Genomic DNA, 12,904 nt, shown 5'->3' with positions numbered 1-12,904 from the left:
TCCTCTTGCTTGACAGTACTCGTAAAGAGGTTGCTAAAGAAAGTATTTTTCAGTTAAAGGATTTAGCAATTATCTCATCATCAGAAACAAAAATTTAAAATTGGCAGACAAATCTCTCTCTCTCTCTCTCTCTCTCTCTCTCTCTCTCTCTCTCTCTCTCTTATTTCACGATTCTACCAATTCTTTGTCCTAAAATGTAAGAATTGGAAACCTTGATTTTATAACTACTACACTTCTATCCAACCGGATTTCCAAAATATAAAAATTGCAAGATATCAGAACAAGCAAAGATAGTTTCCCTGAATTAGACATTATAAATGGTGAAACTCTTAAAAACTCAGCAAAATAAACGATTTTGAACAATTTCGTTAAAAAAACTCTTAAAACTCCATTAAATTATGCTCTCAGTGAACATCTAAAAACTGTTTTGTACAAAGCACGTCCAAAAATTTCAGGGCCAGTTCAGGATGGATAGAGACCGCTTTTATCCTTTGACCCCTGATCTTAAAGAGTCCTGTGTAAAAATACAAGTTCTGTATTCTAAAGACAGCCCCGACTCAATAGGAAGAACTTTGGTCTTGGTACCACCACATCTCATTTCATGTCAAAGAAACAGGGCTTGGTACGGTACCTGCACATATACAAATAGCAAAAATACAGTTGTATTCATTCAGGAAGAAACGAAAAAGAAAAAACAGGTCGGATGCTTGGTCAGGCATCCCCATCACTACCATCTCAAAAATGGGTCTGAGTCCACCACTAAAGCTCACTTTGGCTAGGACTATCACAACAAAGTCAAAAGCCACACATCTACAATTTATCTGAAGGACTGGGCAGAAGTTACACATCTACAATTCATCTGGACTATGGATGTATTGACCCCTCGCAGGGATTGCAACAGATGGCTGACATGCTGCGTCAAACAGGACCCAGAAACTAATTTTAAAGATGGTAACAAAGAAGGAACTAACAGTCGTAGCAGGGAGATACCTGATAAAACAATCCCCAGCCTCCCCCTCTTATATGTACTTCATGCCTGCAATACGTATTTGCCTTGCGGTCAAATATTGAACGAGGGAATAAGTTAACCCCAGCACCGCCAAAATCCTCACTGTGCTTATGTCAGTAATTATTAGGGAGGGCAGATTGAGGGGCACGGTCAATAACAGAATGGCATCTGTCTGTTTCGTGAAGTCCCACATGAAGCGGTTGAAGAGGATGTGATTAGGCAAAGTAAGGATGAGAAGGGCCACATTTTTCACAGCAAAGAACCACCCTGGCCCACCAATCACGAACCCCCATCCTGCATCTCCATGCCACACTTCTTCCCAGACCCTGTAGAGAGTAGTTAATACCAAGTAACCAGATATCACAGCAGTCACTGGAAAATAACGCTGCCTGTCCCCAAATCCCGTGATGAAGTCAGAATCCTGGTTTAGAAGCAGCAAAATAGGTGCCAACAAAAATATTGTTCGGTTTGATCCACCAGACAAATAGATGCTCAAGAGTAGGCAAGTGATGAAGCAAAGAATTGTAGCAGCATTGCCAACAGCTGGCATCCATGCACCCTCAGCAGCCAACTTCTTCACTGTGAAAGATGGAGCAGCTGAAGCCCTGCGTTGCTGTATGAGCCTGAATTTTGGATTGAAACCAGTGTTTCGGCTTGCAGGATTATGCAAAACGCCTCTTTCATGAACTTTCTCTCGCAACAATGAAGCCAATTCGAATTTTATCTGCAATGCAACTAACATGAATATGGCTGCATACAGTCCCAAAAGCGATGCTCGTGCTCCTTCAATGGCCAAGAGTGTAGCAATTTTTTCTCCTCCACCATCAAGTGCACTAACCACCCGTAGCTGACCCTCTAACAAATATGTCACAGGGAACAAAGCTACGAGGAGAGCAAAAACCCATGGTAAGAGGCGAGTGCTTGATGCTGATGGAAAGTGTGTAAAGACCACGGAAACAGATGCACATACAACGGTAGCAACAATCAAAGCATGCAAAAGGGTCGCCTGAAGGAAGAACTCTGCACAGATGTAAATGCCAAATGTGGTTCCCACACCAATTGCATAAAATGCCCTCAATTCCACAATATATTTTATTGGAATAATATTAGTAGCTGCTGCAAGCGCAAGTATGATCGTCATGATCAGCAACCACTTTGGCCATGAAGGCTTCACTGATATAAAACCATAGATTGAACTGTCATCAGCAGATATATGAGATGCTCTGATAAGCTCTGATCTGAATGCTAGGGATAATGGAATAGGGGGCTGCAGGAGAACGAAAAGTAGGCCAAGAGCCACCACTAGCAGAAGAACCCGCTTTGCTAACTGCATGGTATCATATTGCAAAGCTGTAAGATACCCAGCCAATTGATGCTAAAAGGAAAAGGTTAATGGATACATAAAGATACAAACAAAAACATTTCTGACTTCAAGACTTATAGATGTAAACATGGAAATGCCGTGTGGCAGCAGTGAAAATTAATCAGTTAACATGAAAACAGTGAACAATTAATGACAAAATAAATCAGACACAAATTGAATTTTGGTAGGAAAGCAAGAGATGAGCTCATGATCTCTCATCTCTTATCTGCGATATAAACTTACACACGTGTACACAAATGTTTGGAACAGAACCATCACAAATACAATAAAGGATCAGGAGTTGCATGAGACAGAGAATTGGGAGAGGCTATAAGGTTCACAGAGAATTAACCAAAATACAAGGAAAAAAATGCTAAACATACATATTGATCACCTGCTTCCCAATAGTCGGAGGACAAGCTTCCAACACAAACAAATAACCATTTCATGCAAATCAACCCCTCAGGCTTCTGTGCCTATTTCGCTTTGCTAAGGAAAAAACAAAAAAGACTACCTGATTTAATCTGCTTCATTTTTTACCAGATCTTGTGATGTTTCATTGTTTTAAAGGATAATTTCACAATGATTGGCCACAGCTGCAAAAATTCCACAAACTTGACCATCATTTACTGATACCATATCATTTTGCATTGAACGCAGTTGATTATGAACCATATATATATATATATATATATATATATATATATATATATATATATATATATATATATATATATATATATATATAGGGCCACAAGAATATGAGAACTAGGGTGTGAACAGAGATTTTCAGGGTTTTTTTTTCTCTTAAATCTGACTGTACAGATGCGACCTGGTTTTAAAAGAACCAGCTCGACTCATCTGATCGTGATGCATAAGCAGGATTTTTTAAGGCTTGAAAATTGACAGCTCAGAATTTTGAAAATATTCAAGCATCCAAAATTCAAATTTTTTGTGTGGAAAAAGCATGACCCAACAGTTGATTCCTAGAAAAAGGACCAAGCTAAACACATCTACAGGGTCAGATCTGCAAAAAGAAAAGTATCAGAAATGCCTAGTTCACACTCTAGTTCTCATATTTTTGTGTTATATATATATATATATATATATATATATATATATATATATATATATATATATAATGATAGGGTGTTCCCGGTGCACCTACTCCCTTATCTAAACCGTTGGACAGTATCCGATTTAATGGTTTAGATGAGGTGGAAATTTTGAAGGTCTTCCATATTTAATGGCTTCCAAAAAAGTAAATGGAGGAAAAAGAGGCACTAAATTTAATGGTTTTGCATTATTAATTGTTCCCAAAAATTAAATGAGGGTGGCGTGGTAGGTGGAGTAAGGATTTCAACATTAAAAATTCTCTCTCATTTTATTTTCCACATCCGCCATGACTTCAAACCATGCATCATGTTGGTCACCCATCCATGTGTCCATGTTTATCATCTATCCATGCATATGTATAATGCACCAATGTACAAATATGAACTAGAGATAGACAAAGGGCAACTTTTACAAAAAGCCAAAAAATGCGAGATGAAAGACATGGATGCATGCCATGCATGTATGAATATGTCACCCATCCTTATTGATCATCCATTCATTATATGCATTGATACTATTCATCTACATGCATTTCATGCCCAAATATGGACGAGAGAGATCATTTATTTCATCTTTGGAATTTGGAAACCACCTCCCCTCTCATTTACATTTCTCAAAGCCATTAATTATGAAAAGCTATCCTAATTTCAACCTCATCTAAACAATTGGATTGTTAAATGTAAACACATATAACATATATGTATATATATGTTTACATATACAGTTTTGTACATTTCTGTATATTCAAAGTTCAAGGGTATTTCAGTCTTTTCACATGTACAACAGAAATAAGTAATTTTCTATTCTTATTTTTCTATTTTTATTTTTATTCTTTTTATTGTAATTATTCTCAGCCTCATCGCCTTTTTGGGAATATTGATAGAGTCGTTGGGACTCTACCCACAGCCCTCTAGGAGCCGTATATAAAAAGGGGTCTACCCTCTCTCTCATTTGTAACATTCTCAAAGAGATTATTCCTCAATAATATCCATTATTTTTATGTGTTCTCAACCCTTAGTGGCTCATTCTCGTGTTTTCATGTATTGACCCATAAGAGGTCATATTCTCTAAGTGTTCTCTTGCCCATAAGTGGCACATCAAGGCATATACTTCTCTTCGTGACATGGTATCAGAGCCTATCGACTCCTTTATGTTATTCGACTCTTTCTCAAGCGCATTTTGAGGTAGTGTGAAAATTGGGCCTTGCCATAGGAAGCGTGCCTACCAACCATCTTGAAGATTGGTCTTATTATGAATGCAGACATTAGTGCTTCAAAAAGAGTTGAAAGTTTGCTCAAGTATTTGTTTATCTTTCTCTCCTCTTTTGCTTTATATTTTTTTGTCCTATGGTCGAAAAAGAAGTGGTGATGATAGTTCCAATAAAATTTGATGAAAAAAACTATAATTTATGGGCTACCACCATCAAAAGAATCCTTATCGGTTATAAGAAAGCTTTGAAGGAATAAAAAATTGCCCATGCCAAGGTACTTTCCTTATTTACGGAAAGTATAAATAAAGATACATGTGAAACTATTTTGGAGTTTGAAAGAGCTAATAAAGTATGACTCTTCATTAAACAAACATATACTCAATGAAACATTGCATTTTGATGGAAGCTTCAAGACAAGGTGACAAGAGTATTAGAGAGTACTTTGTCTCTTTAAAAAAGTTGTGTGATCAAATCATGGTTGCCAGTCGAGGAAGCAAGAAGCGATACGGGAAGCAAAAGCGGGAAGCGAGGTACTTTTAAAATTTTAGGAAGCGGGAAGCGTGGGATGACTTAGAAGCGAATCAGGAATTGTCTCGAAAGCAACCTAGGAAGTGAGGGGGAAGCGAAAAAAGAAAAAATAAATAAAAATACAAAAAAAAAATGAAAAGGGGAGGGGGAAGCGCATTTTCCATAAAAAGGAAGCGTGCTTCCCCACTATGCTAGGTGTTTCCAGTAACTCTGGATCAAATGGCTAAGTTAGAGCCCGTTTGGGAAACTCCCAATGATGCTCAAACTAAAAAGAAGCAAATAAACAATGAACAATTCTTTCAATTCATGAGAGGATTGTGACCCGAGTTTGAACAAATGAGAAGCAACGTCATATATAGAAGACAAGATGAGCTTCCTCTTATTCAAGAGGTTTTAGCTGAAGTTTGCATGGAAGAGACTAGATTAAGGTCTCAAAATGAAGCAATGTGTTGCCCGTTTCAAAACCAGGTGACAACACTCATACATACAAAACCCCACACTTTTACAAGAACAATAACTACGAGAAGAATTGTATGTACGAAGAAAAAGGAAATGGAAGGAAAAGATGAGGTATTTTTTGCCATAATTGTGGAGAACCGAGACATATTAAACCATTTTGTCCGGAATTCAAGAACAAAGATGAAAAGAAGGTTGCTTCGGTTGGTACTTCATAAGTTGACCAAGATTCTTCAAGTCAATTTTGAACATGTCTCTTTCTCAACTCATGGAGGAATTGCAACATCTACTCAAAGAACAATCTGTGATCGGTGCCACTGTCTCTTCTTCTCCTCCAGGTATGACTTTTTGGCTTTTAGACTCGGGTGCATCATTTCATATGCCACATGATAAATCTATACTTTTCAATTGTAGAATTTTTACTAGTAAAAGAAATGTTTGCACTACCGATGAAACCTCTCTTGATATTAATGAAATTGAAAATTTTGAAAAATGTCCTAGTTTTAGTATTCCTCAAATAAGATTTGTTCCAAAACTAAATTTAAATTTACTTTTTGTTTCTCAAATCACTGATCATGGATGTAGAGTCTCCTTCACTTCTAACCAATGTTTAATATAGGATCTCCACTCCGAGAGGCAGATTAGAGAAGGGCATAGAGAATGAAACTTGTACTATATGGATCACTTAAAAATTCCTATCAAAACTTTTGGACTTAATGTTAAAAAATTGGATAAAGTTTTATGACATCAAAGACTAAGACACCCGAGAATCTTTTGTAATGAACAAATCTCTTGTATCAATTGTATTCTTGCAAAAATGAAATCAATTCCATATCAAGAGAGGACTTTCTCTGCTACTAAACCACTTGAATTAATTCATTATGATGTTTGGGGTCCTGCCCTTGTTGCCTCTAAGGGAGGATACACTTACTATGTTATTTTTGTGGATGATTATTCTCGTTATGCTTGGATATATTTTCTCAAACATAAACATGAAGTATTTAAGATTTAAAAAAAAATCATAAATTAGTGACAAATCTTTTAAAGTCCAATATATCTATTTTTTGTTCTGACTCAGGGGGTGAATACATGTCTAATGCCTTTCAACAATATTTAAGAGAAAATGAAATACTTCATCAAAGGTCATATGCTAATATGCCACAACAAAATGGTTTGGCCGAAAGAAAACATCGGCACATAATAGAGACCACAAGAACTCTTCTCATATCTAAAAGTGTTCTAAAACATTTTTAGGTTGAAGCAGCTCTTACCTCGTATATCTTATAAATAGGCTACCTTCTTCAAAAGTTCAAAATCTTTCAACAACAACAACAACAACAACAACTACGCCTTCATCCCAAAACAATTGGGGTCAGCGATATGAACCAAAAAGAAATTCATTTTGGGTCTTCCACATGAATCCTTTTCCTCCAATCATTTCTATCCAACGCCATGTCCTCGGTGAGGTTCAAAGCATTCATATCCTTTCCTATCATCTCCATCCAAGTCTTCCTAGGCCTACCCCGACCTCTTTTAACTAATATATTTTCCCATTTCTCCAACCTTCTAACTGGAGCATCATTAGGCCTTCGCCGAATATGTCCAAACCACCGTAAAAGTTCAAAATCTTTCATATGAAAAAATTTATAATGTCTCGCCTTATTATCCTAGACTAAGGGTCTTTGGGTGTAGATGCTTTGTTCTCACCCATAAGAATGATAAATTATCTCATAAAGCAATTCCATGTATATTCTTAGGATATGGAGAAAGCCAAAAAGGATTTAGGTGTTATGATGCTAAAAACAACAAACTTTATATTTCGAGGAACGTCACATTTCTAGAACAAGAAAATGGTTTTGACACTGTCTTATCCAAAGATAAAAATAAATATAACCTTTTAGAAATATCCCCACTAAATGAAGACATTAATGAGATAACTTGCAACGAATCTCAAGCTATTGAGCCCCACGATCATCCGAATGTCATTTAATATCAAAGAAGACAAGATAATGAACAACTAAGTGCTTTTGAAAAATATTTAACCATAGAAGAACAAGAAAACACAAGAATTAGACACTCAGAAAGACCACGTAGAGTTCTAGATAGATTTGTGCCATATGAATCTTTTGAACCTCACTGTAAAGCTTGCTTAGCAAAAAAATATTTATACTTTGAATCGTCCACATATAATCAAGCAAGAGACTATCATGAGTGGCAAAATGCAAACTTGGGAATTAACTGATATACCAATCAACAAGAAATCAATAGGATGAAGGTGGGTATTTAAAGTCAAAACTACAAGTGATGGATCTCTAAAGAGACATAAAGCTAGGTTAGTCGCCAAAGGATTGTTAAATTGTATATCACACACATATATATATATATATATATATACTCTTTCTATTGTAATACCCACTAGGGGTAAATATGTCTTTTTCCCTTTTCACGCACTTTTCTTTTCTTTATTTTTCCTTTTTTTGTTATTCTTTTTATTTTTTATTTTTTTGTCTTGCAGCCATGGAGGGGCCCACCTCATAGGAACGTTGGGCCCCTCCAACAGTCAATAATATGACCGTTGGAGGGGCTCCAACGTTCACACGAGGGAGCCCCTCCAAGGGTCCTCTCTTGTTATAAATAGGGGCCTTCCCCTTTGTAAATCCTTAAGCTTTTAGGAAAAGCTCTTCACTATTCAATAAAGATTATATTTCATTTATATGCCTTTGTGCATTTGTGATCTCTTCTATGTGTTGTGCCTTTGAGCACACTTATTTCAAGTGTTCATCTTGTGCCTTTACGTATTGAGCATTTAGTGTTTTTGAACACCTTGTCTCTTTGAAGACATTTTCACATGGTATCAAAGCTTGGTCCCTAGAAGAAGAGCTTGGGTATTGCGTCATCTTGGTGGTCTCTTCATAGAACGTGCCCATTTCTCTTTTTCATTCTTTTGACACAAAAAGCTTTTGTAAATCATTTCAAGTAAAGCGCAATACATCAAGTAAGCTCAAAGAAGACCCGTTGTGGTAAGATTTCAATTCTTGAAGATTCTTTCTTTCTCGTTGAGGCACTTCCATGGGGGAAAAGGATTATCATTTTTTCCTAGGATTTAAACTCAATGGGTCCAACTATCATGTTTGGGCTTGCAATATGGAAAGCCCATATTAAGGGAAGAGGCCTTTGGAGCTATGTCAAAGGCACTATTCCCGAACCCAAACAAAAAATCACCACTATTGAAAAATGTAAAATTATGGTTCTTGATGGGAAAGAAAGTGATAAGGCTTTTGAAGAATATAATAAGCATGAAGAGTGGGAAATGAAGAATTACAAAATCCTTTCATGGATTTTTTCTTCGGTTGAGACCCGAATCAATGCAAATATTTTGAAATTTAAGAAGGCGTCTCAAGTATGAGAATATCTTGAGAGGATGCATACCTTAAGGGATTCGTCCCACAAGTATTATCTTCAAAAAAGGGCTTTGTCCCTTTAACAAGGCGAATTAACTATTAGAGAATATTTCATCAAATTATCCTCTATTTGGGACGGAACTTGCTATGCTTGAACCAAAATGAAGTGGAGAAGCCATTGAGCTTCGACACAAGCAATTGAAAGAAGATCATTTTTTTAATTTTTTGAACGGGCTAAGACCCGAGTTCGAACAAATAAGATCTTCTCTTTTATCTTCTTTCACTTCCCCACCACTTGAAGATGTTCTTACTAAGTTAAGTGGAGAAGAAACTCGTATGGGAATGAGCAGACCAATCCGAGTGTTCTTGCAATACCTTCAAACCAAGAAGAAAAAGAAGGAACATATGTTGTTTCTAGACCGAAGAATAACTTGAAAACATACAAACCCCTCATTTTAAAAATCAAAATTAAGGAGCACGAGAAAATGGTGGTCAAAACAAAAGATACCAAGGAAGAGATTATAGCAAAATTATATGTCATTTTTGTAAAGAGTCGGGACCAGAGTTACCGGAAACGCCTATAGAATAGGGGAAGCGCGCTTCCCCGGGACGCGTTTCGGAAGCGCGAAACGCAGCGCTTCCGAAACGCGAGGGGAAGCGCAGGTTCAATTGAGGAAGCACGTCCCCCTTTAAAGGGGTACGCGTACCTCTTTAAAGGGGTACGCGTACCCTTTTAAAGGGGTACGCGTACCCTTTTAAAGGGAGACGCGTACCCCTTTAAAGAGGTACGCGTACCCCTTTAAAGGGGGACGCTATTATGGAAAGGTCGAGTTTGCCCTTAATTTTTGTTTTTTACACATGAATATATATTTTTTACCGAGGTTAAAATGGGTATTTTATAAAACCCGTGAAAAAATAAAATCAAAAGGGGCTTAGGGTTTTGTTTTTTCACGCGTTCCAACTCCTCTCTCTCTCTCTCTCTCTCTCTCTCTCTCTCTCTCTCTCTCTCTCTCTCTCGAGTTTTCGGCGAGCTCCGAGTTCCGGCGACCTCAAAAAATTCCGGTGGCCTCCACCGACTTCCGAAGATGAAGATGTTCACCTTCAGGTACGCTATCCCCCTCTCTCACGCTCTGTCACTCTCTCTATCTCTCTGTCGTGCGAGCTCCCCTCCACCAGTGGGATCCAATAGGGTAGTTTTGGGGAAAGTGATTAAGGGTTTTTTCTTTCTCGGTGTAGATCTATCGCAGGGTTTTTTTTTTCAGGGTGTATATCTGTCCATGACTCTCTCATGGCTGCTGGTGGCTGAGGCAAGGGCACCCCCCATGTCTCGCACTTCTTCTTCATGGTGCTGGTGCTGGTGCCGGGTGGAGACAGAGGAACACCCTCTATCTTCCGCCCCCTCTTTTCCTCACAGTGGGCGATAGGGACAGAGGGTGGCCCTATGTCCTCCCCCCTTTCTCCCTTTTTTCAGACGATGTTGACAACCACTGTGGTTTTTGACTCGTCTATTTCTCATAACTATCAAGGTTTTTTTTGTTTCTGCAGATCAAGGGTTTGTTTGTAGTTTTTTTAGTTTCTGATTCATTATCGCAGCCGTTTTTTTTATTCATTCTGCATGAAGCAGTGGGTTGTTTTTTATTGTCTCCATGATACTAGTCTATTGATAGCGTAAGCAATGTAATATTAACTTCTTATCTAAACAGATGGTATGCATTCGTCACAAAACTTTTCTGATATAGCTGGATTGTTAATTTGCATTGGCCATTATGTGTTGTAGCTTCTTATTTAACTCTTCAGTTGTTTATGATATGATGGTGATAATGTATGTGGAAGTTCATTTTATACTTCATCAGTTGGCAAAGAAAATCAGTGCACCGGATGGGGTGGAAGTATCATTAGAGATAACATGATATTGTTGATGGTTTTAATGATCTTAACTATTCTACACTGATGAATAATTGTTTTGCTAATTGGTGTATAACGGGTATAATATGCAATATTATTGTTTTATTGGAGAGCATTTGAGTGTGCTGTTCCCACATTTTAAAAGCTATTTCTTCAGTCCGATGTACAGTGAGAGGCTGAGAGCTGCTGGAGGATGTGAGCTGGTGCCTGGTACAAATAGTAAATGAACATTATCATGAAGAAGATAACTGTAATGATTTAGAACCTTAGTTCTAAGTCTATTGTCTCAGAGATCAATGTTTGCCAAGGCTGGTAGCACTTTAATGTTCTCCATTTGTGCAAAATTAAGTTGATGGGTACTTGGAGAATTTCCCAATGAGTCGGGTATTGAACTTTAGTGGAGTCCTGAAAGAAAACTGGATTTATATGTTCTTGATCTGATTTAGCAGTTCAATCAAACTATTCTCTCTCTCTATATTCTCAGTTATTTATGTTGCTTGTTTCTTATTAGAACTTGAAGTGCCTGTTTGAGTATTTAGTTCAGTGATAGTCAGATTGCACGTAATTTCCCCCCCTTTTTTAGCTTAGTCTTTTGTTTACATCCCCATGCTTTGTGTTCTTCACTCTCCATTATTTACTGTTAATAATAGCTTTTTTTAAGTGTTTTAGGTTGATTCTGATACTTTTATGATGCAGATATATTTGCATGTTCTTTGCTTCATTAATGACCATCTCAAGCTATGATCACGATAATTCTGATGACGATGACGATTCTTTGTACAATTTGGAGCATGAATCATCTAGTGGTGTTGGGAAGGGCAAGAAGAGGTCTTCTGCTTGTCCATATCAGTTTGAGGACCGAAACGAAAATTGTTTTGATGAGGAAGATGAAGAAGAATATGACTTGGATGACTATTATTCTGAAGATGACCAAGATGATGAACCACCTAGCATGCATAAAACAACAGTGTTATGGCGCCATGTATTGAAACAAAAGAAGAGTGGGCAAGGAAAGCAAGGTGGAACCCAAGTTTTTATGTGCAGACACTGCAAAAATATTTATCATGGGTTATATACTCGAGTTTTTGCACATCTCATGGGATCTCCAAAGGGACAAAGTGTTGGGATTGCCTTTTGCCCTGAAGTTGCAAAAAATGCAGAATTGGCAAAAAAAATTAAGAGGCAAGTTCGTCGAGTGGAGGTTTCATCAAGTGCATTTGAGTTGAGGAGATCAAGAATTGATACTCCAAAGAAGCCTATTAGTATGACTACATCATCTAGTGGAAGCCGAAAAACAGTTGATATTCGTGATACCTTTAAAAAGGTAGAAAGAGATGATGTAGATCACAAAATTATCAGATTTTTGTGTGCAAATGGCATACCTTTCAATGTGCTTCGATCACCATATTGGGAAGAGATGATATCTGCAGTTAGTAAAGTGCCCGGATATAAACCCCCATCATATGAAAAAGCGCGAACAACGTTGCTTGACAGTGAGAAAGAGTGTGTTCACAGGGAGTTAAATGAATTTCGAGAAAAGTTTGAGGAGTTTAGAGTTTCCATTGTCTCAGATGGTTGGACAAATATCAAGAACAAACACTTGATAAATATACTTGCCTCAAACTGTTTTGGCTCGATGTTCTTATATGCAAGCGATTTTTCTAATGTGCAACAGTCAGCTGCAAACATTGCCGAGTTTTTGAAGACGGGATTTAAACTTGTGGGGCCTTCTAATGTAGTGCAAGTGATTACAGACAATGCATCAAATTGCAAGTTAGCAGGTGAAGAATTAAAACAAACGTACAAGTATATTTTTTGGTCACCTTGTGTTGTGCACACACTTAATTTGATCTTCAAGGATTTGGCACATGAGTTTCATTGGTTGGGAGAAACATATTTGCAGAGTAAAGAAATTG

General features: G+C 37.5%; 1 protein-coding gene across 1 annotated transcript in view; it reads right to left on the bottom strand.

The window, feature by feature from the left end:
- Nucleotides 1-363: 363 nt before the first annotated feature.
- Nucleotides 364-12,904, bottom strand: part of LOC149840356 (uncharacterized) — a 46,029-nt gene continuing 33,488 nt past the window's right edge. The window contains exons 4-5 of the mRNA XM_090003113.1: nucleotides 991-2,336; nucleotides 364-631 (exon numbers count right to left, since the gene is read on the bottom strand). Of these exons, the coding sequence (XP_089859239.1) occupies nucleotides 1,020-2,336 (1,317 nt within the window). The 3' untranslated portion in view covers nucleotides 364-631; nucleotides 991-1,019. The remainder of the gene's footprint in view (nucleotides 632-990; nucleotides 2,337-12,904) is intronic.

The sequence above is a fragment of the Nuphar pumila genome, chromosome 4, assembly GCF_984573655.1.
Source record: "Nuphar pumila chromosome 4, dmNupPumi1.hap1.1, whole genome shotgun sequence".
Classification (NCBI taxonomy): domain Eukaryota; kingdom Viridiplantae; phylum Streptophyta; class Magnoliopsida; order Nymphaeales; family Nymphaeaceae; genus Nuphar; species Nuphar pumila.
Note: the sequence above shows the minus strand (reverse complement) of the source record. Positions and strands in the feature narration are given on the sequence as shown.